General features: G+C 43.2%; 1 protein-coding gene across 3 annotated transcripts in view; it reads right to left on the reverse strand.

The window, feature by feature from the left end:
- Positions 1 to 26,750, reverse strand: part of PHACTR2 (phosphatase and actin regulator 2) — a 140,385-nt gene that overhangs the window by 80,226 nt on the left and 33,409 nt on the right. Inside the window, exon 1 of one of the 3 annotated variants that reach the window (XM_065680686.1) lies at positions 3,395 to 3,623. The exons of the other annotated variants lie outside the window; for them this stretch is intronic. Coding sequence (XP_065536758.1) covers positions 3,395 to 3,437 — 43 coding nt within the window. The 5' untranslated portion in view covers positions 3,438 to 3,623. Of the gene's footprint in view, positions 1 to 3,394; positions 3,624 to 26,750 lie in introns of those variants that run through there. 3 annotated transcript variants of the gene reach the window in all.

The raw sequence follows: 26,750 nt of genomic DNA on the forward strand, positions 1-26,750 counted from the left end.
AATAAGATGAAACACGAGCCTGACAATTTGTGCTCGTGCTCTGTTTCTGTAAAATGTATATGATGAAAGGAACTTCCCCCACTCCACCCTAGTGAAAACAGGCCCATGGAGTATGCACTTGGTGCTGCAGGTCAGCACAGGGCTCTGACCCCAGGCTTCAACTGCTGAGCACTCTGACCATTGGGGCAAGAGGTTCCTGAGAGACATCCCCTTTGCAGCTTGTCCTTCCCTACCAGATACCCTGTGCTGCACTCCACAGACTCCATGCTGAACTGCCTGACCTCTTCCTAGGAACATTGGTCAGTCTGTTTTTACTGCAAGCTTCACTCCTGACAAGGCATCGCTATTCGAGAAAAAACAAAAATCTTTTTCCACCTAACTTTTAAAAGTTATCTTTCCAACACACTGATCATGCTTCCACTTAAGGACTCAGCTTTCCCTGTACTGTGGCTGGTACTGAACTGCCCAAGAACAAATCCAAAAAGAAGAAAACAGACTGAGAACAGTGCACAGCTCTGCTGCCCTTTGATAAGCTGTATATCAGAAAGCAGAAGTGATAGCCTTTGCACACAATGGCTGATAACCCCCAAAGGCACTGAACTCCAGTCAACGAATGAGAGCATGTTAATCAAGTCTTGCCAGGCGTGGGAAAATCACAGAAGAGGAAGGAAGATGAACAAGGGCAGCATGCACTCCTCTTTTTCCACGTATCTATACTCTCTATACTGCTTTCCCAAGCTTCTCTCACGATCACTGTTCACATTTGCTAACCATGACAAATAACAACAAGCTTTAGAAAATTATCTAAATGACTGAAAAGCTGGAAGAGAAAAGAAGCAAAGTATTGCCTGCTGGGTGTCCACAGCAGCTAAGATGTGCTTTGCCGCTCATGCATGGCTCATGCTTATGGGAGATCCTCCTGTCCAAAATACTTCAGCACCCCCTCACCCGCAGCTGATGGCAAACTCTGACGCAACAGCATTGCTACTAAAGAAAGTTCCAATGGGGCATGAAAATCCAATTCTTCCTCTCTTTATAGGCACTCTAATCCACCTGGTATGAGTACATTTGCCCAGTGGAGAAGGACTTGGAGTTTTTATGGTTAGACCTCAGTTTTGCACTTAACCCAATGGGGAAGTGTCATTAGGACCTTGGTCTGTTTCAGTACTCCAGTACATATTTCCCTTTGCAAGAATAAAATTTCTTAAAGTCTTAGAGCCAGCAGGACATTGGCTGGGGTTCATACTGAGTATTGTATTATCCTTTATTTCAGGTTCCTACATCAAACAATGCTCACCTTATCAGCCCACCCAAAGGCCCTGTGATGATTTACTACGTGATGCCATCCACAGCCAACAGCCTGCAGTAGCACAGCAAGGATCAGAGGGCAGGATCTGAGCCCACGCAGGCTGGCATGGCTGGGGGGGGAAAAAGGGAGCAAACAGGCAAGTAACTTCTCACAGCTGCTTTTGTGTGGCTCACTGGGGATCTGAATGCACTATTGATTCCATAGCACTAAAACAGATTTGTAGCCCCTGCATGTGCAAGACAGGGATCTCCTTCAACTCTAATCTCTAGCAGCTGTCAAAGACTTAAATGGCTTGTAGTTGGCTGGCATGCCAAAATCAATGAAGATTTTGGGCCTACTTGCCTAAGGGGAAACCCATCTGAGCTGTAACCAATGGAAGTCATTCTCCTGCCCTGATAAGAGCTGGACCCTAACGCCAAACTTCATAGTGTATTAAGCCTTCAGACCATACTGGCACAGCAGACTAGAGAAAGTAAATTACTGCCCCCCCAAGAATCCATGCCACCCAGAAACCTACGTGCCCTGTGGCTTCTTGTTAAGGATACTCTCCCAACAACTTCAACAGGGCTGTATGTGTAGTGGGACTGTTCTTCTGTGAAGCCTCCTGGAGGCACCACCAGTGTCTCATCACAAGTACAGTGCTCTTAAAATGGTGATAACTAGAATTTACTTTGCAATATTGAGGTAACATCACTATAACTTACATCTTCAGGTAAAAGTCTCTTATTGCACCTGATTGAAAACACTGATTTCAGTTGGAAAAGAATTCAAAGGTGACTTCTTTCTTTCAGGTGAAACTAAAAATCCAGTGCAATAATTTGCCATTAGCATTCTGACGAGGGAACACAGACACCACAGCTACGGTTAGTCAAGATACATGTGTGTGTCTCCCTTCCCAGGCAAATCTCCTCACAATGGAGTCTGCACATAAGAATTTGGATACATTTTTGTACAGGAAGTTTAACAAAGACTTTTAACCAGTCCATCTGTTTCCCGACGCCTACCTTGACATAATTCCAGTGCTGGTTGAAACCTTCAACAGGATAGTGAAATTTGCTGGGAATGGTCAAATTTCTCTTTTATGCGATGTTTGGCAGGAGAAGAAATCACGCAGGATTTTGACTGGGGTGGATGTCTGGGAAGTTGCACCACTGGCAACATAATGGAGTTTCTCTGAAAATACTGTTACTAACGCTATTCTTTGAAACACCAGTGAAGAAAAAGAAGAGGGGAAACCAAAAGTTTGTTGTGCTGTCTCCTATTCGACAAAACATTTTCCCATTAACAGCAATAAGCAAATTCAGAACAACATTCAGCCTTCAGAATTAAAATCTACAACAGGATTTGCTTTTTTTTTTTTTAATGGGTGCAAAGGAAACGGGCAGTGAGGAAAAACATGCGTGCAGTGACATTGTCACAGGAAACTTCAAACCTCGCTGGAGCTAATTTAGATTCTACATCCTATTATTGTGGGAAGAGACCCGCTCTGTTTTTCAGTAACTAAAACACACCGGGTTATCCTAACACGCCTCCAAACTGCATTCCAAGTAGTTCGTACTATCTTCAAAACGCTGTAAACAGCTCGGGATGCTTTACTGGGGGGGAAGTTCCACTCACACGCTATTTATTTATTTTCAATAGTGTGCTTACACACAGAACGTCCTGGAGCCAAAAGCAACCAGATGGGCGGGTTACTAGCCGCGCTGCTGGGCGAGGTGCCAGAGCTCTTTTCCTTCCCCCTCTTTTTCCCCCCCACTCCGTACTTACTTATTTATTAAAGGGGAAAAGAAGCCCCAAGCCCCCCGGCGAGCTGGGGGCACCGCTGAGCCCCTCGAGCCGCCGAGCCGGGAGGGCAGCGCAGGAACCGGCCGCGTCTCCCGCGGCACCATGCCCACGGCGGCCCGAGGGAGCAGGCGGGCGGCGACCGCAGCGCGCCAGGGAGCCCGGGCACCGTAATCCGGCCCGGGACTGCGAGCTGCCCCTACGGCTGCCCCACCACGGCCGGGAGCTCCCCACCCTCACCTTGCCGAGCCCCGGAGGAGCCCAGCCGCTCCGTCCCGCCCGCCGGAGTCCCCCGGTACTCACCGCCGGCCGGTTCGGGCAGCGTGGAGACCGAGGTCTGGCCCATGGCTTAGCCGAGGGGGGATCACAGCGCCCTCCGGGCGCGCAGCCTCCGCCGCGGCTGCCCCCGAGGGGCCATCGCACTTTCCGCTGGGGCCACACTCCCGGCCGCGCAGCCCGCCGGCTGCCGGGGGCCGGCTGCGGGCCGGCGGCTGCCTGTCATACCGCCGGTCGGAGCCGGGCCACGGCAGCAAAGCCGCGCCCCCCTCTCCGCCTTCTCGCCCCGCCCTGCCCGGCAGCAGGGGTCTGCGCTCCTCTCCGCACTCTTCCCTACCCGGGTTTCTGCTGCGGGACCGTGAAAGTCCTTAATGAGCAAGCAAATAAGAACTAAAAAGAAAACCCTCTCTTAATTATACGGAAATTGGAAAAGTCGGTGCTTAACCCGCGAGACCCCGCTTAACCGCGCCCTTCTCCGAAGCCCAAAACGTTAGTCCAGGTATCACGTTATTTCCAGCCCTTCTCATCCCCTCGGAAGGTAGAGGGAAAACCTGTAGCAGCTGCAGGCAATGATCCCATCGGAGGCTCTTCTCCCGTGGGAGCAGTTTTCGGGGCTTTGCTACCGTCACAACTGGAAAGGGAACGCCCGGGCCAGTCAGCCCGCGGGGCCAGTATCAGCCCTTGTTCGCTGTGACAGAGGTCTGAGGAAGAGTCCGACCCCCGCCTTCCTCACGGGTGCGTGCTCTTGTTTCTTTTGAAAGAAAGATGATAACCTAAGACAGTAGCACCCAGACAGCACTCTGCCATAACAGGTGACAAGATGGGACATAATAAATTGGATAATCTGATGGGGAAGATAGGGAGAAATAGAGATTGTGCATAACACAAGTGCAAAAGGAACAAAGAATTTTTTTTGTTGGTTTTTTTTTTTTGGTGTGTGCTAGGGTTTTTAAATGTATAACTAAGATCTAAGCAGTGATACAGACTTGATGTTGGAGCAGGTAACTGCTACCAGTGATGAAAAAAACCCACCCCAAACCAACAAATAACCAACAAAAGCTCAAGTGCCCAATAGCTATTACCATGTGGTATCTAGAAACAAGCTGAGAGATGCATATGCATCACAAGAAGACACTCAAGGCTCATCTAAAGAACATGATGCTCATCCCTGGGAGTGTTTAAGGCCAGGTTGGTTGGGGCTTTGAGCAACCTGGTCTAGTGGAAGATGCCTCTGAAGGGGGATTGGAACTATATGATCATTAAGGTCCCTTCCAAGACACACCTTTCTATGATCCTGTGAGTTGTTAGCAAGACATATGGTGAAATAACTATGGTTTTGACTAGTGTGTAAATCCTAGAGGCGTTAGCTGAAGAGATTTTTGACCCACTGATCTTTGTAAGTGTTGGTCCTATGGTAACATCTGAAGAGATGGAGAATTGTATTAGTGTGAGGCTGACACTCAGGAAGCAAAAGGAGTGCCACAAGTAAGTTCAGTCTAGGTGGCCTGGCATCCATCATAGGCAGAAGGGATGTAGTCATCAACTAATACATGGTGAATAAAGAACACCATAACTAATGCTAATCTTAATGGATTTTATAAAAAACAGGTCTTTGTAAACAGGACTTTTTATTTTTCCTTGTTTTATATGATCACACATCAAATTGCCAGAGGTACAGGCTTGAGCATAATAAACTTATGGTAGGTACTTGATTTAGTAAGAGAGCAAAAGTGAGGGCAACACAAAGTTAAAAAAGCACAAGCAGATGAAGAACTAAATGAAAAGCAGATCAACTGTCCAAGTAGCACTAACATTTAATGAGGGCGTTTCTGTTGAGGAGCTGCAGGGAGGCTCTTCAGTGTTTTCATCAGCAATCTAGAGCAGTATTATTTCAAACAGCTTTAAAAGACTAAATAAATCACCACCAGCAGCAATTTTAGACGGAGTAAATATTACCAGAGTAATAATGAGGATGAGGCAGCCACAGAGTTATATGGATTATTTAATGAACTCATCTCTTTCAAACAAGTAAGTTTAATAGGGTCAAAAGAACTAAAAAAAAGCATAGACAAGTGAGTAGGGTGAATAACAGCAGCACTAGGGGAAGTTGAGGCAGAGGTAGACGGTCTACCCAAGAAAAGGCTTTCAGACAGGTGGCATGTTGAACAACCGATTTCTGTCACTTATTTCACAGGAGAGGGGTTTTTTTTGCATTGATTCCCCACATTCATTTGTCTTAGCTTGAAAATTATTTTTGAAAGGTTTGTTTTGCGAAACTCAAGTTACCACTTTGGAATCCCTTGTAAACAGGAACATAAAAGTGTTCCTGTCTGCCTCCAGTGAATCTCATTAATTTTATCAAAGGAATTTGTGTTCCCCTGCTACATAAAAGCCAAGTTTACAATGCAAAAGTACATATCATCTGTCTGCAATGATTCCTGTGAAGTTATAAACTCCTCAAGGTCGATTTGTAAGCTGATAAAATGGGTATAGTTATCACATCCTTCAGTGTAGTTGAATTAGTTGCCAGTTTCTTTTGGTTTGGTTGTTGGGTTTGCTTGGGGTTTTTAATTCCTAAGTTAACTGACTTAGTGGTGACTCTGCAGCCACCTCATTTTTATGGGTCCTGTCTTCATACCACAGCAATGCTTACTGGTATGTTGCAGAGTTAATTAGATACGGTTCCTGCTGTAGAAAGTAGGGAACGGCAGTTTTAGTAGGGAGCATAAATGTCAATTTATAGCACTAACAGATTACAGGCATTGTGCTGTATAGAATAAGAAAATGAAGTTTCTGCTTCTAAAAGTTTACCCAAAAGAGCAGCGTGTAAACAAGTTATAATTTATTTGAATTAAAAAATTTAAAGGTCTTATTAAGGGGATTTTTATTCATGACAGACAAGATACTGGGAGCATCCAACACTACCATAATAGATTCTTTATTCAGTTTTGTAAAATGGACAAAAATGTGAATTCCCTGAAGAGAGAATATGAAGTGAATACATAAAATAGTACTGGTCAATACAACAGTTATGTCCCTTCCAGCTTTATTTGTGGCCTTAGGATGCAAAGGGTCAATGTACACATCTCAGACTACTCACAGTCATTAATGATCATTAAATTAGAAAAATAAAAAGCACTTTTCTGCTTAGATCCTGCTATTTAAGCCATTTGATTAAAGAATTCAGCTTATGAATCACCAATGCGATGTAATGAACCCTGAATCCTCAACAGGGTACAAAAAGGCGTCTACCAAAATGTGACCTATAAGAGAAACTGGACTGTGGAAAGCACACACGTATTACATTTCTTGTATGTAGAGCTATATTTATGTAACTGCCTTCACATAGGAGGGATTCTAGCATCCTACTGACATTCCAACGCAAGCACTCACACAAAATACACACAGTTAGTATTCAGTTATGACATGAGCAAACACAAGCAAGAACCTAAGTAATTTTTTTAGTCATGGGGCACGCTAAGGTTTGTAATAGTGACATTGAATTTGTACCTTCCTGTAGAGAACTTGCATTTACATAGGCGAAGACTTTGGGGAGGGTGATAACAAAATCAGTTTGTTTGCTTAAGACCAGAACATCAGCTGTGGTTGCACTAATTCTGTGTTCTGGGAAATGCAGTTCTTAAACAGGCGCTGTCTAAATAAAATCACAGGCTGTATTAATGAATTATACTGACATTGTATTGGGAATGTAGGCCATTTCCCATTAATAACCAGGGACTTCTGTAATAACCCCAGATTATTCTCTCATTTGAAATACTTAAAAATATTTTTACGCATCCTTTTTCACTTTTAATATCTTAGTGATGCTAAGTTCTCGCCAGTGTCCTCTCCCATTTCCAATGCACAAGTATAGCACCAAAAAGAAAAAAAGAGTTTCAAATCTTCCAAAAAGAGCTGCTGTCTTTGCAAGAGACCATCACAAGTCTTTCTCCCTCAAAAAAAACCACCACCATACATACTGTCTACACAGTAGAATGAAAAGGATTCTATGCAGAATAACTGAGAAGAGCTTCTGTAGTTCAGTCTCTGAATTTGGAAGCTAGGGGTTTAAAGCTTTGGGCCAGAGGAGTTAGCATACATATTAGGGCTATTATGATTAAAACATGTAACAGACGTTTCTTGGATGAGTTTTGCTTTTTCAGGTGAAGACTGCACTGGGAGACAGGTACGGGGATCCCTAATGATAGAAAGTCTAAGGGCCTCAGGTGATCTCAATTCCTGTTTCAATGTCTGTTCTTTATTCTTACCAGCTCTTTGCCATCATAGCTGGGAAAGGAGCACAGGTGGGCAAGCTCATTTCTGGTGATTTGGCACAAACAGGTTTTCTTTCTGCTTGCAAATTATCTGCAAATAGGTTGTGCGCTTGAAAAACTTTTTTGCTGCTTTAAATTATTCTCCACAACAGTTTGTGAGCTAATTTCACTTGGACAATGGGAAGCCGGTAAACAATTCATGGCAATAGCAGTTCAATAATTTATGATCCAGGCTGGATAATATGAGTGCTCTATGAGCCCTCAGCCACGGGCCTCTATTTGTGCTCTCTGACTCAGGAGTGCTATCTGTACCCAGAGGAAACTTTCACAATAGCTGCATCAATATGATTTTAAATAGTTAGCAATGAATGTTTACAGATTATACTAATGTGGTTTTACCATCTGTGACTTTTGTTGTATCTTTCAACTCAACAGTACTCTTGCGTGTACTAAGTAACTGCTTGGCGAGCTGCTCTAGGAAAGGCTTCTACAGACTTGAACATTGCAAGCATGTTGAAGAATCTCCATTTCATTTTAATAACAGTTTGCAGTTCCTTGTGGTACTGCATGCCCTGAGCTTTTAAAGTAATTTAGATAATGTGTGTGGTTGAAAGGCAGAAAATAGAAGGAAAACAAACATTTCGGGAGTCACGGAGAGCAGATCCACTCATCTCCTGCACGCGCTCCTCAGATTCAAAAACTGCCCTGCTCCACCACTGCAATTTCTTCTAATATTTCAATTTCTACATGCTTCAACTTCACCCCAGTTCTGTTCCACAATATCTTTTGAGTATTTTATTTCCCTAATCTCCCTTAACGGCAAATTCTAAAGCTTTCTATCCCTCTGAGTTCCTTGACTTTTCTCCATCCTCTGGTTGTTGCTCATGTTTGTTTACATCACTTGCGAAGATCTGGAGTCAGTTCCCTTGCTTTTCTTTATCAAGCCTGGCCTATGCAGGAGCCTTCCTTTTCTCATAGACACTGAGTATTTCACTAATTATTTGGGGTATTATTTTCATATCTGCTTTTTAAAAGTTATTGCCTGCCTGAAGACTTCTGATGTAAACCAGGTCTTGAATTTCCTGTGCAAGATTATGGAAGGTGAGCAGAAAGACTCAGACACTGAATAATCAGACCCTTCCAACACTAACAGTGTTGGGCTTTCTGAATTTGAATTTACTGAAAATTTATATGCCATAAGAAATGTGTGCTCATCGGGGCAAGGATCTTCTTTAAAGAAGGGCTAAGCACTGTGCAGTTGATGCTGGAAAAAGCTACCTTCTGTCCTTGTTTAAAGCAGCAATGAGAACTGAAATATTGGATCACATTGTGTCCCTGAACCCTAGACCAGATACCCCTGAAAATAACTGAAGAAGCCCCAGTAAATGGTATGACATATTACCAGAAGTCCTCACCCTAATGCTTAACAGTTTAAGTGCAACAGCCCTGGTTTAAATTTTAAACTTCACCTTTTCAGAAACTCTCTGTATGTTTAGGATTGGTAATAACAAGGACTCTTGATATGAATGTTGTTCATGTGTGATCATTTCCTTTGTGCTTCATAGTGACTTCTTGAACCCAGCGCCTCCTTTTACGTTGTTTCCCCATGCAGCAGCAGTGCTGTGACAGTACAGGTCAGCATTTCCTTTCCAGTCAGAAAACAACCATCAGAAGTTTTTGAACCAAGTGTGTGTTTGTCACCAGATATCAATCTTGTCCAGGGTTCCAGATTTATGATGAAAGACAAAAAGGACTACATTAGAAATTATAAATAGCGTTCTGCCTGTCCTAGTTCAAGCCACTGGGGAAGAAGAAAGCAATGACGTAAAAACTAGTGTAGAGTTCCTCAAGAGTCGGGTTTCTGCCAGGTTTTCAAAGGCTTTAGTCGCTGCAAGTTCCTATCAGTAGTTACAACAGAGCAGATAGGCCCCTTTACTAATAGAAGCTGGCATGTCCCCAGCAGAGAAAATGAGGCAATGCAGCTAAAGGCAGTTGGAGGATACCACCTTTCCTCCTCCACATCTTCTCTCAAGGGCTGTTGCACCTTTTATTGCATTCACCATAGCAGTGGTCACACAACTGGAGCTCCCTAATTCATTGTTTCAAGGAAAGGCTACTACCAGCTGGACCAGCTCCCCTTAGGCTTTTTTTCTGTCTCCTGTCTAGGCTTAATGGCAGCCTCGGGGTGCCTCCTGGCTGCTGCTGCTGCAGTAAAGCCCAATTATCCAGGAGAACTCTGTGCTCTCCAGCCTGTCCAGCAGTGCCTTCTCACTTCAGAGAAGTCAGCCATGACACTAGTCCAGCTGCACTAACCATTTTCCTGAGGAAAACACAGCTTTCTGCTCCTCAGGGCTGTGTGGTGGTTGCTGGCTGCGGCTTTCCCTCTACAGCTCCAAGCTCCTTAATGAATCACTGCTTTTTGGCAGCAAAGCAAAATAAACACATCATTTTGGTTGCCTTTGCCAAATGTACGTACACTTAGAGCAGGTTTTGAATGATAGAAAGCAAAAGGTTTAATGAAATGTGCAGGCTGTGTAGCTGAAAGTTGCAAAAAAGGCCAGAAAATGCGAATCTGAAGGCCACAACAGTGCTTTTACCCCAACAGTCATTCACATCTTCTGTATTTTCTAGAACACATGGAAGGGAACTACCAGTAGCGTATCAGCTACAGCTCCCACCAGGAAAAAACAGTAGTAGGAAGCAGCATAGGGCTGCAGGATCACTTGTCAGCATGATGGCTAGATGTCTACTTCTTTCTTTCTACTGTTTGTTAATTAATTCAGTGTAGCTACACATAGCACGGCAGAATTTTACACTGATGCTTCCTAGCCTATGCAAAGGTGAAAAAAAAGACATCAACAAAATACTTGGCAGGCATACGAAATGAAGTTTCTCAACTGCTCGAGCCAGTCGTGTGTGCATACCCTCTCATGCACTTTAGCCCTTTCGGAGTGTTTGAGCCTGTCTGTGACTTCAGCACATCCATTTGCTCTTGCTGACTTGAGTGAGAATTGAGAACAAGTTTTGAGAGTGGCACAACTGTTTGTCTCGTTCCTCTCCATTCAGTCAGATTTTAGAATGAATTTAAATGTATCGCTGGACTACAACTCTGAAGGGCAGAAGACCACGGGGGACTGCCTCATTCCTCTTTCAATGGGCAGCTGAAAAGACACTTCCTTAAACAATATCCTGGATGCCAGCAAAGCTTGAAACCTAGACCTGTGCCTGATTAACTGCCAAAAATCAGAATAATCTCTGCCTCTGGCAAATCAAAGTCATTCCCTATAAAGCTGGTTTACTACAGAAATCTCTAGATCATAATGCAAGTTTCAGCCTTCAGTTTCATTTCCCCCTATGTTTCTACTACTATGAAAATGTGGACTTTTTTTTTTTTTACCCTACTGGGAAAATGCATTCTTTCCTCTCTCCCATGACTCAAAAACATCTGAAAGATTGTTCCCCCAAGCTTATGAAAAAGGGTGAGGGGGTAAGTTCACCTTTTGGCAAAGACACAGGATGGAAATTTTTGACTCAAAAGAGGATTTTCAAAATAGAATAAAACATAAGAAGCATGCGAAAACAAGGGGTTATAATGGAAACTATTTTCATAGCCAGCTCTAAAGTAAGCACTGCTGTTCCAGAGACACATGGTACTGATGCAAACATTGGTTTGAGGCCAAAACCCCTAGCATGCTAGTGGAATCCGGAAGCACTGCAATATTAAATACACCTCAAAATATATGTCAGACATCTCCCTGTGTCTGTTCCACTTACTCTGCGCAGCACGACACTATATTCATCAGTGTCTGCAGAGTAACGGAATAAAGGGTCAGTGGCAGATGCGCTCTTCTTTCTTTTGGTTGGGTTCTTTCCTGCACCATGTTCCCTGAATGGTCTTCTGCAAGAAGCTTATTATGCACAAGGGCATCCTGCTTAGCTGCACTCCTCGTTGGCAAACTTTTCCTGCTATCTTCAGTCTGCTTCTTCCAGCTGCTCCAAGGCAGGCAGTTTTCTATCATGGAAACTTTGTTGGTATTTTAAACACCTACCATAATGACAGCTATGCCTGTAATCATGGACTGGATCTTTGCCAGTTCATTAGGAAAGCCCACAGCCAGTTAAGTGTCCTAATCAAGGACATAAAATGAATATTCTGCTTTTTGTACAGCTTGGCTTTTCTGTAGATTTGTAGCTTTTGCTCACAGTTCTTACCTGCAAAAAAATGCAAACACCAGCTGAAAATTTCCCCAGAAGTGGCACTGATGGAGCATTCCCCTCTGCCACCTGAATTCTCCAGGGGTTTAATGGGGGAGCGATGTCACATCCCTACCGGCTCTGTCAGGGTCTGTCTGTCTGCATACACACATGAACACTAGCAGAACTCTGACTTAGGATGCTTCTCCTCTGCCAAGCCGGGTGCCAGCTCTCTGCAGGGCTCAGGAACTGCAGGTAGAAGCTACCCTACTTGAGCATTACCACACAAGCCTATTTCCCTCAGGAGAGCAGACCAAAACCTCTAGCTTGGTGCTTCCAAGCTTGTGTGTGGCTATACCTACCTGCTGACCCTGGAAAGGACCTGGGCTCAGTCAGGAATGACTAGCTGCTCCCCAGCAGTGCTCCCCGAGACACCAGGGAGGTTTTAAACCTTCTGAATGAGCCACTGTCTTTCATTCTCATTGTAACTTTTTTCTTAATAGGTTTTACATACCACCCTTTTCTAACGCCGTCCTTGATGCTGGGAAACATATCATCCCAGTTTAACTCCCATATGACGGAGTGCATTGCTGTGAATGAGGAGGGTTATAAAGGGTCAGGTTCTGCACCCTTGCCAGCATGCTGTAGGGGAATTCTCTTCTAGTAACCTGCTGACATGTCCCCAGAGAAGGCTGCTTTTAATGAGGGAGAAAGCCCGATGAGCTTAGAGCTCCTCCCATGCACACGGCATTTGGTCTCTACATGGTGATTGTTTCAATTAAGTGTCAACCTGTGGGTCTCATTCTGCTATTTAAATCCTCATGCATCATTTGTTCACTTGCTGGTGGCCAGGGGAACCAGCATCCTTTACCCATGCTAGACCTGGGGGGCTTTTGGTGCTGATCCATATCGTGTTTAGCTGGGGTTCATTCAGTTGCAAAACTCACTTACGGAAACTAAAGCGATGATACGAACTAAAGCAGGAATGCCGTATGGTTCTTATGAAAAGACTTTTACCAAGACTAAACATCAATATTACACTTTTTTCTAACTACCTGCTTAATACAGCAGATCATTAATGCAGCACATTTAGTTAGTTAAAATGAGCACATTTTATTCAATTAAAATTCAGCAGCATTAAAGCCAGATGTGCTACAGGGAGAAAAAATGCAGAGACTTTTAAAGCTAATGTAAATGTAATGTTATTGTTTTCAGCTACAATCCAATTAAATTGGGCTGACAGAAGCTTTCAGAGAAATGCCCAGGAAAATAACTCATTGCAAAGAAAATCCATTTAAAAGAAAAGTACTTCAGATATTTTCATGGGTCTGTGACTCACTGAATAACATTCCTGTATAGAAGCCACAAAGCTTATGTGGGAGAGCCAGTAATAAGACCTTTACTGGTACGTTACTTACTGGGAGACAAAGGACTTAATTTTACAGTTTGGTAGTTTTTGAGTGTAGAAAAAAAATAAGCAACTCAGGAAGACCATTGCCAATGGAAGGGTATACACACTTCCAAAAACATGGCCTGTCCAGGGAGTCCTGACTGTCTCCCCACAGTCCTCGGCATCACTGGGAGCCAGGCTGAAATGCCCCTGGGTCAGTGCAAAGCATAGCACTGGGCCATGCAGGAGTGTCTTCATGGCACTGCAAATAGCATCTGCTGGGCTCTTTGGCTGTGAGGCAGATGCCTTTGGTTATGGGGTATGATTCACAAAATCCAGCTTGGCATTATGCTTTAGTATTTTCTGTAAGGTCAGTTAGAATTGTGCTATGTGGTATAGGACATTCTTATCATTGGGGTGCAAATACAAATGCTGTTTGCCTTTGCTGATAGGTCTTAACGGTGTTCAGAAGAGAAAAAAAAGATACCCTACATAAATCTACACCCACTCCATTTCTCTTTTTAAACAGTTGCCCTTTCCTGAGGGGAAAGCTCAGGAGAGCTGAGACAGTTCCTTGCATTTTAGCTGCGTACCACAGTAAATAGTTGTTTTCTCCCAAAGCAGTAAGCAAAAGTCTATATAAAGTCTCGCCTACACACGTGATGTACCGGGAGGGGGGGTGGTCCTAAGCATTCTCAAGCACAGATCCCACTCACTTCAGCTCCTAAAATACAACACAAGATGTCAGAGTCTTCATTTTCCCATGAACTGCACAGTAAATATGAACTGCAACCTTGAGTCACATATGGTGATGAAACCCAGCGCCTGTAAATTTGTGAATGTAGCTGGCAGTCATCAGTACATTATGTGGAGGTCAGGTTGCCGGTCTCTTCTTTGTTTATTCCTCTCACTTAATGATCCATTGCTGGAGACATACTGAAAACTTTCAGCATGTTTTACAATGTATTTATGCAACTGAGAAGTGTGTCCTGGGCTTTCCATTCCCATTATCCTGACACGCTGAACATAAATCAGAGCTCAGCACGCAGATTCAGCATTTGGGGAAAGCACAGAGCATCCTTTTTTTTTTTTTCCCCTAATGGATATAGATTGAATAATTGTTCCTTTCTAAAGAGCCCGTGAAGACAGATCACCTTTTGGCTAACGGACAAAACAGGGCCACCTTCATTTTGCACAGTTGAATTCCACAGCAGCCAAATGTCTCAGCATGGAATATTACACCCAGATCTAGGAAGACTTCCATCTGATTCAAGACAAAGTGTGGTTAAACTCATGTCATGTTGCCAGGGTCAGATCCCTGCAGTTCGATTTGTTTGAAGGTAGGGAGGCCTTACTCTTGCTCAGAACTCTACTAACTCCTGGCCTCACAAGGCAGGTCATGTCTATGGAAAAGGGCTGGATCAGTTTAAGTAAAATCATTCATGAAGTTGATGTATTTAGACTCATGCATATTCTTTATGTTGTAAACAGGTACAAGTTTTCTTGTGTGGCCAGCACCACTGAAAACTTTCTTGGTGCCCGGACGTTTGTGTTAAAACATCCTATTGATCCTGTGAAATTTTTAGAAGTCTGAATGGAAGTTCCAGCAGAGACCTCTCATGCAGTTCAAATCCATGGACTGGCAGAGGTACAGAAAGCAGGACACACTGAAGAGGTCTATTTACCAGTCTAATAGAAAGAAAATGAAGTATCTTAATTTTAAGGTATTCTGTTAGTAGGTGAAAAATTATGGGGCAGGCAGCCTGTACAAACCTGGCATTTCCTTAACGTATGATAAATATTAGGTGATTTTATAAATAATTTTCCTTATCGGGTTGATTAAGCTAATTAAGATCACTGGATCCACAATTCATGCAGGGCCTGGTACTGAACTGACAGAATGAGTTGTCGTTCAGTTCCTCTCTGGTGCTGTTCCACTAAAGTCACTAAAATGTATTTCACTGACAACCAATTTTATACATAATATATTATGAACTTGCTGGTGCAGTAAACAACCATAATACTTCAGCATGTATGCAGGATGTGGCCATTGCAGGAGCTCCAGGTCTCCCTGTTCTTCCTGGCAAGGTACTTCATCAGTATTCGTACTGGCTCACATACCACACAAGGCCTCGGGCTGTGTATGTTTCACATACACAAAAAAATCGTGTCACTATAGCTGCAATCAAGCCTTTATGAAAGTCCTGCCACTAACATCAGTCTATGCCTTTTAGAAAAGAAACTTATAATTGCAAAACCAAAAAATAGCAGAAAAGAAAGTAAGCATCATGTGTCCGCACGTATAAAATCCATTTCTTCCAGGAAGTTGCCAAGTTTTGAGGATGACAGCAAAATTCATGTCAAAATTCAAAGACATGCGCTTGGTCTTACCCAATTCACCACCTTCTATGTTTTTGACTGGCCCTTGAAAAGCTGGCACATTTCATTACATTAGAATTCAATCTAAAAAACCTGAACACGTGTTCATGGCTCACTGGTTATTAGGATAATCTGCAGGAAACAACATCACACTAGGGCATTGTTTGTGAATGTGAGGAAAAGGTTACAATAATAGCCTGAGCTCAGACCTGACTTCTTGACTTCCATTCCCTTTGCTATGAAGAAAGCACATGTTTTGTGTGGTAGCTATTTCCCTTATGGTCAAAGTCTTTTCTGCCATTTGTTGCAGCCCAGAAAAGAACAAGGTGTAGGAAGAGAACATTTATCCTGAAAACACTGCGTAGCTGGAACAGTATGCTTGACAGGAAGTGACCAGCTATGATGTAAAGCAAATCTCAGGTTCTTTATTACTGCAACATTTGGGTACCCCACAGCAAATAGATCTGCTGCAGGCATAATCTGGGAGGTAACAGGATAACTGTGTGAAAAATTATTCCTTTTTACAGAAACGTGATTGGATCCACAAATGTTGAGTTCCACAGTCCTCAGCCTACTCCTCCATTGTTGCCCAGCAACACAGGCCCCAGAATTACCCATGCATTGAAGCTTTCATCCTTGGTAACTAAACACCTACCCAGGGGTACCACCACAGCTGTCTGCATCATAGCAATGCCCTGCTAGCCCTTACACTTGGATAAATGGTGTCCAGTTCCTTTTAAAGACTCCTGGGGAGCAGCCTGAAGACTGACTTTTTGAAGAGTCTGTGCCTTTTGAAGTGATACTGGGCTGTCAGAAGAATGCATGTTTGGGTAGAAAAGCTTCCTTTTTCTCCTCAGGGTCTCCATTTTCAAGAGATTACCTTTGACAGCGCTGTGCTGGGTAGCAAGGCACCCTGACATTTGTGTTAGAGGGGCTGTCTTTCCAGACCAGATCTCACACAAAACTGGCATTTAGATGGGGGGAACCCTTCCTGTCTCCATGCAGTAGCTGGGGTAGGAGGCAGAACAGTTTGGGAGGTCTTGACTCAATCCTCTTTTCTGCCCGAAGGGATTAATTCTCCCTTCTCTGACCTTCCAATGGCCAAAAGAGCCATGTCTGTTTGCTGGTATAGTAGAAGTATTTGGGGACTTTTGTCCTGCCAGCTGGGATTAGGGGAAACTCTGGTGATGCTTTTGCATAAAGCAGTGTCAGCACCTCTCTATAGCACAGTAGCATGGGGCTGAGCTCTTGCTTCTGTCCTCCTTCCAAAAAAACAAAAGTGCTTCAGCATTAGTAAATTCTGAGTAGGACAGGTGAGTGCCCTAATCAGTAGGCTGCATTATCCTACACTTACTCTATTTAAGGCCTAATGAACTGCTTATTATTTTAGGCACTGTGGAGCTTGCAGACCCTGGCTGTGTGCTCAGACAACATCATTAACCCTCACCACGACCCATTCTCCTTGCCTCCAGCTCTTTTGTCCCAGGGAGCCTCTCCTGGCAGTGGATGCCTTGTGGTGTTGAATTCTTAGGTGCCATCCAAAGAAAGACATCATAAACTGAAGGACAGGGCTCAAAGGTTCTTCTTGATGGCTTTTGGTCTTGTTGGGGATTTCATTGTGGGTTTTTTTTAATTAAATTTAAGAAAACTATCTCTCACTGGAGTGCAGAGGAGAAAGCCACACCACCTGCCTAAAGCAACAGTAATAAGTGTTGCCTTGCAGTATGAAGAGCAGCACCAGTAATTTGGCTCCCAAAAAGCTGTATTCAGCCCATGAACCCCTGCAGGTTTTCTAACCACCATCTTCACTGCAGCCTTGTGTGGGGCAGTTCCAGCTGCACCATCAGGCTGACAGTGACCTGAAGGAATGAGGATGGTGCCTGATTTCAGAGAGGACACTAAAATGCAAGTGGAAATAAATTACTTAATTGGTTCTGGCTCAACCCCACCAGCCCCGCTTGCTAATACTTACCACATAAAAGAAACATGAGATAATGCATTGTACAGGAACCCTGGCCAGTGCTGACTCTGGGATGATGAGAAAGAACTGAACATCTTTCATTTATCTACATGTGCAGTGAACGCACAGTGTAACATGCATTATTTCAATGGGAATTTCTCCTGCTGAGAAGGCAGGGTAGCCAAGGCTTGCATGTGTCACCATTGCCATGCCATAGTGTCCGACAGGCAGCAATTAAGGCAGATGCAGCCAGCTCCAGTGGAAACAGGGGCTTTATTAAAACTGGAAGGAGGAATTCTGAGTGTTGATTAGTAAACATCCTGCTGGAGGCTTTCTAACACCTGGGACCCCTCATTTCCAGCCTTTCTAGAAATATTTCTGCTTTAAGTTGTGCAATATTGTTTTTCCCTGGTGGTAGTTAATAGTTACCTTCATTTTTGTAATCTGAAATATATTCAGAATTACCCATTACCAATATTTTAATGTAATATATACACACACACATAATATATGCATACATTACAGTTCCCAACAATGTGTCTCTACAGATAGATCTTGGTGATATTGAGTCAGAAAGCTGCCAAGGGATTTTGGGGTGAAGTGCAAAGGAGGTTCAGAATATTAAGAAATGTGCTTTCATCAGTCTTTCACAGTGACTCAGATTGCTTAGCTACAAGGCTTTCCTGAATCCGCTCCAGATTTTCATGATTCAAGGAAGACGAGGGACACCAATGATTACCTCACATCCCAGGAGCAGTCACTCTAGTGCTCAAACCAGAGTAAAACAACATCATTCAGCGGTGCAAATGCATTTAAAGAGTGCATTAGCTCTCTGGGACTGAGCTCAACAGCTGAACATGTGCTTCCAGCATAATGCTATTAGTATGCAAGTGTCTTTCAAAATCACTGCTTCTCAACACTAAACCTCCTAATCTGTAACTATGACCTGATTAATTTTTTCCCCTGATTATATGGCTTTTCAGTTTTCCATACTGAACACACTGGTTTCCTGTCTAAAAATAGTTTTGTATTTTCTTGCTAGTCAGTGCTGGTAGCACCATGCAGCCTGCAGTAAAGAGCCAGTTCTTGCTGGGTACCTCCTGAATCACACCTGGTGGGTGACAGTAACTCCCAGAATACACTTGTATTTTGAAGCCGGGCATTTAGGCGTGGAATAACCCATTTAATACATAACATATTGGGTTTGCATCAGTTTAGGTTCTACACCACAGAGCCAAGCCAAACATCTTCTAATGCAGCAAGACATATGTATGAAACAATTCCCTCAAACCTGTTTTTCCTCCAACCCATGTTAATTGGAATTATTTGTATTCAATCTCTCTATTCTTTCTGGCTCAGTCCCTCTATCATCTGTTCCCTATTTTTGCCTGGGACTGATGTCAGATTCACCAGCTAATCATTACCAGCCTACCTCATTTCTCCCTTTAAAAAATGTTAGAACACAGACTAACAATAATTTCTTACGAAGCATGCAGTTCCGTCACAAGGGAGACCAAGAGGGGACATGGTGTGCCCTACCTGGCTACCCTCAGAAGAGGAATGAATCTGAGCCTGCATAGCTCACTGCCTTCCCAGCCCACAAACAGAAGGCCAGAAAGCTCTGTCCGCAATGTCTCTGAGCTACAAAACAAATGACAGCTCTGTGCCTTTGTGTGGCCAACTGCCTGCAGCTCCTTCATAGCACTTTCCTGGCCACTATTATACACTGGCACATCTTGCAACAGGCTGGGACCTGCCTAGCTCCATATCCTACTTACATCCCTCCTATACATACAGGAAAGGTCCACACAGCCCAGCACTCCATCTCCAGCAGTGTCCCTAAGCACTGCAGAGTTCCCACAGGCTTTGTGCTGTGGCTGAACATCACCCGCACAGGTCAATCCCCCGTGTGCCAGAGAGGGTGTTGTTTTGCTTGGGAAACATTTTTGCTCCCATCTGATTGCAATGTCTCCTGAACTGCATAAAGAATGCATCCATAAATATTATGAGAAGACAGCTTGTTCTATAAATGAGCACGTAACAGAATTTGATTTAATGTAACACTCGCTGAAACGGGAAGAAAAAATTGGGAGCAAAGTGGAAGTGTTGTTACGCTTTCTAAGGATGGTAAAAATCTCGGACTAGTCAACTTTGACACAGCAAAATCTGAAATAACTCATGTTATTTCATGTGCGGGAAGTCCTTTTATGCCAGTTGTAAAGAATATCCAGTTTCCAACATTCAGGTTTAGCCAATGTGACCAGGATTGGCAAAGAGGGAAATCATGAGGCACATGAAAACCTCATTTACTTTTTCTCTCAGCTGAGAAGCGGCCCAGTTTGACACAGGTAACTCTTCTCTTACCAGTCTGTTTCTGTTTCTAGAAACCAAAGTACAGTTAAGATTTCACCCACTCCTCCTTCCAAACGGTACAAGACAGCCAATGGAGGACCCATGGTGGAAGCAGCCTAAACCAGCAATGTATATGCTGTCTTACCAGTGCTAAAACTGAACTCAGAAGTCTCAGTCAAACGCTGTATTTGAGCACAGCAACCTACTTTCGTGGCATCACTTGCATAGCTGGAGCTCTGGTGCACAGTACATAGCACAGCCACGGGAAGCACAGAAAATAAGTACTCCAAATTCCTCTGCAAAGGAAAGCTTTATGGTTGCCAAGCTACTAATGTTGTCAAAACACTTGTTTTCCTTTTTCATTCTGCCCATAATACACTGCCTGTGAGAATGGGCAGAAGGTAAAAAAAAAATACCCAGAAAAAACCCACATCTCAAAACACATATCAGCTGTCTTTCAAAATGGTGGCAACCCACTTCTCCTTTAGCAGGCTGATCTATTACTTGAGGTAGCACTTACTGGTCTTGGTGAAAGCCTTATAGGCAGAGAAAAGAAGATCACAGGCAAGAGGCAGCAGTGCCCCAAAAGTGTGGCTAAATGCTGATCATAGGAATAATGTGAACTTCTGCCTTGACCTTGTTCCCCTCGAGGGTAGTCCTCTGAAATGTCTGCACAACCTATCTGCATCTGGAAGAGGTGCACAGACTGTAACACTTGGGAGCCATCTGCTCTACAAGACAAAAAAAGTGGTGTTTGCCCTGAAGTTTTCAGATTTGTATAAAAATACAAATAAATCTAGTTGTGATTGCAACCTTGTGATTGAGTCTTTGGTGTCCCAGAATTAGCAAGCCATTGCATCAGGTAGACAACAGTTAAGAGCATGTTACTCTGTCATAATGGGCAATGGCACTGTGGGGGAAGCAGACTTTGCTGATGCATGCACAGCATTACTAATATGGTAGAAACTACACTCAGAAAAGTGCTCTTAAAGCAGTAACCGTATAAACTGCCCCCTCACTCAAGCAGTATATTATTAGATTCTTCACCTGCAGTGCAGAAGAAAGAGTGAGGCAGGCTACCACCTGAGAGAGGAAGGGGACACCACCACCATTATTCTTATTTCTCCTAGGAGAAGGGAACATTTTTGGGTGAGAAGATTGAAATAAAACTGGCTATTCTTCCTCCTTCAGTATTTCAAAATAAGACCCTAAATGGTGCTAAGCAGTAAGTCTACTTTGCCAATATTATACCTTCTCACTCTATTTTGCAGACAAGTTTCCTGAACTACAGTATTAAAGAATATACACAACACTTAGGGAACTTACGAGTTTGCAAAGGTACAGAAACTTGTGTGAAAATGAAGAGCTGTGTGTACAGCTACTCCATCTCCTCTAGTATTGGGGTTGAAGAATCAACACCCAGTTCTAAAATAATGACCATTAATAGATGTTATATTAGTTTGAGCTGTAGGACAATAAAATAATACAATGTAATGATCATCACCTCTAGATGTCGCTGATGTTGTGAATTGTTAACTGAGGGTTCTCAAAATCTTGCTTAAGACTTCATCACAGTTAATTTGGCCACAGAACTTCCCACATGTAGGTAAGAAAATATTTTCCCCTACAACGTAGACTATGTAATCGTGGAAATTGCCAGGATACCCTCACATGGCACTATGCAACGTTCTTCTGCCTCTAAAAAGACAGGTAATGCATCAGCATGGATGGCACCTCCAAAACCCTGGGCATGGTTGAGGTTTGAGGCCTGTTTGCGTCAATTAACACCACAGTGTTCGGAGATCTTCCAGCTAGAACTACAAAAGCTGTGTCCTGAGCTGGATGCCTTGAAACTTAGGACACTGTATCACATCTACCTTGAGCTGGCTAACCAGTCTGGATGCAGCCACCAGTACATATTTGACTATGCTGTTTACTGGTTGAGATTAATGTCTGCTGGGCAAAAGGTACCACACCATGCAAATATACTCAGAGCTAGCTCAAGGACCTCTGCACAGCGCTGGTTAGATGGAGCTGACATGGCCTTTGTGGGATGCTGAAGGACAAAAACAAACAAAAAAATCCATAGCTAAGTTTTGTAGGAAAAGTAGGGAAGGTGGACTCTACCATTGCTTCCTATTCCCTTTTTTAACCCCAGTGTCACCATTGCTCCTAACTCACTAAATCATATGATGCTTTATGCCTCCTGAACCCACACATGCCAAAGTAAACAGCCACTATGACCTCACGTGGGCACCACTCAAAGCCTTAAGCTGTGGTGTAGGAGATGCATGTTTATGCCTTACAGAAGGCGTATAATATATTATAATCACAGTGCTAAGAGATACAAACTAGGGAATTTAAGAGTTACATTTGGCAGCCTGCCTTTACTGCGCTCTAGTTATTTCTTAATATCCTAATTTAAGGGCAGCCTATTGGCCCCAATTTTAAATTGTCTGGCATTTATAAGTTTGTGTCACAGAAGTAATTTTAAACAGTTTTCAAATTCTTTAATGAAAACTGCTGATTGTGTATTGCCTGCCAAAGCAGGATGTCTCCATTAGAATAATAATTTATTGTAAATACGGTAGTATTAAGGCTGGCTATTCTGGGTATTAAAAATACGTGGAAAAAATCCATTGAAAAAAGTGTTATGCGAGCTGTCACAATTTGTCAGTTTAATATCTTTGTCATTTACATTTCTTTTCAAAATGCCAAGAGCGATTAAACCTTATCCCACCACTAGAAGTTGCCAAATTTCACTTGAAATTAAAACACAATAATGCGTCATGTTAGTTATTTTAATAATATTAAATAACAAAAACAGAAACAGAAAAGAGAAAAAAAAGAGGCTTATATAACAACAGCAGCTACAAACTAAGCAGCTAAAATATATAGGCTGTTTCTGTGACACATGCACACACACGAGCTCCATAGGCTTCATACATTAACAAACCATTTCCGTGTCAGTAAGGACGTAGCAAAGCACCGCTGGACTATGATCTGAATGTCAATAAGCAGTTCCTAGCAGCATGCATTTTCTGCTGGTTTGAGATCACCATATTTTTAGTTCCTCTCTCCACATGGTTTCCATGCAAGCTTCCATCATGAAATACTCCTCGATTTTTGGACCAGTGCAAGTGCCAGTGAGAAAGACAGAAGGGACTTGTGAGTCAGCAGGAGCGGGAGCTAGGACGAATTGATCACAACATTGTTTCCTGTGGAAACACCAGCTGCTGTCATACTTGTGTTTGAATTGCACTGTGCAAGCCTCTCCCAGCAATGGTCAAGCCATGGATGAAAAGATTGTTTCTGGGATTGTCTCCTACTGTGTCTGCCACTCTGTAGACACAGGATTGCCTGGTCGTCACGAAAGATCCTGTAGCCATTCAAAAATGTATTTAATGGGATTTTAACATACAATGAGTTGTGAAATAAATAGTCGCAGTAATTTTTAATAGCTACATTGCAAGAAGGGTGGTGATGAGCAAACTAAGATTAAGCAAATATTTATCCCTGGCCACTTCAGCTTCTCCTGGGCCTTTTGCTTTATTTGAAAACTGACTGTTATTAGGGACCAAATTCTGCACTCACGTTTATTATTTAAGCTATATGTTCCCAGCAACTCAGTATCCCACTGCTGACAAATCTGGGTCGAGTTTCCTCTGGGAGGAAAGCGGCCAACCATAAACATCCCTACTCCTGTTCCTTGCAAGAAGTCCTATCGCTAGTACACTGCCCCCACGAGGTGCTAGGAAAGGATGCTTTTGCACCAGTACCAGAAGAAACCATGTTACCTTCTACCCCTCAGTATCTCCAGAAAAAGTGGCAGTTTTATTCAAACAAATGTAACTACTACTTCATTCTGGCATCTCCAGCAGCAAATGGGACACCCCTTCTAGTGCTGAGCAGTGCCCAGGGCCAAGCACACATGGCTCCTTGGGTGTGGGATAACAAATCTGGATGACCCATCTCCTCCAACACCCTGTCTCTCCACATGGCACTGGTGTGGGATGCTTCCTTTGGCCCTGGGACCCCCATGCTCAGCTGAGGGCTGGAGCCCATGTGCAAAAAGGAGCAATTAGAGAGCAACTCAGCTGCTTTATTCAGGATTTACTTCTGTCTGCTGGGAGAAGGTTGCTAGGTGTTCTTATAGTCCTAAATTACTTATATTTTCCAATTATACTGTAGGAAGAATTCTCATTAAAAAAAAGGAACATTTGATAAAATTCCATCCAGTCTACTTTTAGAGCCCAAAGCAATACCCCTTCAAGTCACCCCATAATTAAACATCAAATCTCCTAAAAGCCTCACAGTTAAGAGACAATGAACGATGATTAAACAACAGCAGACTGGATCCTTATTGTCAGCCACCTGCTCTTTGGTCATACGATCTTGGTTTCCCCCTTGCAGCTCACTTCCAGCCCCCTCAGTTTGGGGTGTTTGAAGCCCCCAGAGCACAGGCTGCTTTTCTCAGAGTAATTTGTGCTGGTGCCTCTCTTAACACAACTTTTCCTCCTCCAGACTGCTCCCTCATGCTGTTAGCATCATTAGCTCTAGCAGCTATGGTCTGGCCCTTGCTAGAAGAGTACGGGGAAGTGATACCTATCAAGTTTGGACTACTGATTCCGCACACAGCTCTTGCTTCTTCACCCTAGGTGGCAGTGATGATTCAGAGCACAGAACAGGGGTCAGAGGGCAGTTTGCCAAAAAAACTCCACAACCAGCAGATGTAAACATAAGACACGTACTCAGCACCTGATGGTCAGATGCTTGCTAGGAAACAGAACCACAGCTTATCAGAAAATAAGGTCTGTATTATACTGTCTCTCCAAACTAGCTGGAGTTCATGGTGCTTCTTTATAAGAAGCACTGTAGCAACTGGAATTGTTGCTTAAAATATCATGTGTATGTCAATGCAGTGCAAACACAGCATTTCTAGCTAAAGAGAGTCATTTGGAGTAGGGTGGGTGGACCATCTCTACATTAGAAGATGCTCCATTAGTTTAGTCCTACATTGTATTTGGTTACTTCTAGTGCAAGCTCCTATAGAGATATTCTGGGCTATGGGTATAGAGACTTGAAAATAAGATTGGAAGCAGCAGCTTTGCATGGAAGTTTACTCCTCACAGACATTTTTTCCAAGATCATGGCTTTATAAGCACACTGTTCCAGCTTCTGGGTAAAGGGGCATAAGCCATGAGTATTATTCTAAAATTACAACAAGAAGAAATTCAATTTTCTAGCAGACAGTGACCTGTGATACACCAGAGCATCTGCTTCAACTGAGTCCACAAGTGCAAATAGGAGACAAATAAAGATACACAATGTAGTATAAAAATACAAAGCAATAATCAACTCTTTATCACCAACGTGCAAACCATTTTGTTATCTTTAGAACAGGACACATGCACCCAACAAAAGTGGATGTGGCATTAATGATAGCCCCATTTTCTGAGGACAAGGAGTGAACACACACATAAGAGTGGGATGGAGTGAAAGGAGATGCTGTTATGCTTTCCAACAGCATCTTCACACTGTTGGGGAGAACATGGGCTAAATACCACCAAATATCAGAACAGAAGCAGCCAGCAGGACATGCCTGATTTTGCTGCTAGAGCTTGCAGTTGTCATTGCATCTCAAGGACTGACAAACCCACAGTTACACTGTCACTGTCTCCATTGCAAGAGGTTTTGTTTCAACGGGTTTCCAAATTGATAGGGACAATTCAGCCAAGCTTAAGCTCTATATGGCCAAAGGATTTCAGAGCTCTTTCTGAGCAACAAGTGAACCTTATAACACACTGAGTTTTTTATCCAGCCTAAACCCACACACAGATCTACTGGGCCACATTAGATATTTGGGAACACGGTGAGCTGATGAAAAAGCCAAGACCATAATCTGAAGTCCACCTCCCGGTTTGCTCTTCTACCTACCTGAGTGTTTTTCTCCCCTACATTATGAAACAAAGAACCCTGTTTGCCTTAAATTCAGGTAAGAGACTACAAAGTATTTGTAAAGTCAAATCCTTAACTAGGATTTAATCCCAACAGTCTCATATTTAAAGGATGCTAAATAAGTCCTACTGACTTAATGAAGGACAAAAATGACCAGTTATTTCAAAAGCAAGGGAATTACCATAAACAAACAGTTTCCTGTGTCTCTTACCCTTCCTGTGACACATGATATCACACAGAAGAAGGCTAAATTGACACTTGCTGTTCACCCTGTCCCACAGAACTTCAGGCCTCAAGTTAAATAGTCTTGCTTCAATGGAAAGCTCTGTGTTTCACTGCTGTTCAAATATGAAGTTTGATGTGCTACTGGATATTCCTCAGAGATAGGCTATTCAATACGTGAGACCTCCAGCCACTTTAAAGCAGATTATTTACTGGAAGGCATAGCCTGCAGCCACAGCTGTAGAGCCTACATAATTCAGGGTAACAATTAACCGCAGCTAGCTTCATTACTGCTAAACTAATATTCCAAGTGCAAAGAAGTCATATAAATCCCCAAGAAACACGAAACAAGGCCTCCCATTTTTGTTCAACACTAGTACATCATGCATTATGCAGCACATCATTATGGTGCCATTCACCCTGATGAGATCCGTTCCCCCAGCTTTTGGCACCTTGTGTTAGCATGAATGAATGTGTGAGACATGCCCACTTTAAGGTGAGATGCATGTCCATACAGGATGTGGCTGACTAGTAGCTCTGGGGGAAGCGATGATACTGACCTCACTCCTTCCTACAGGAAATCCCACCCCCCAAAAAGCATCACTTGGGATCACGTCCGTTTCCACAGCTTCTCTCTTCCTGCTACTGCAACTT

The sequence above is a fragment of the Lathamus discolor genome, chromosome 5 (assembly GCF_037157495.1).
Source record: "Lathamus discolor isolate bLatDis1 chromosome 5, bLatDis1.hap1, whole genome shotgun sequence".
NCBI lineage: Eukaryota > Metazoa > Chordata > Aves > Psittaciformes > Psittacidae > Lathamus > Lathamus discolor.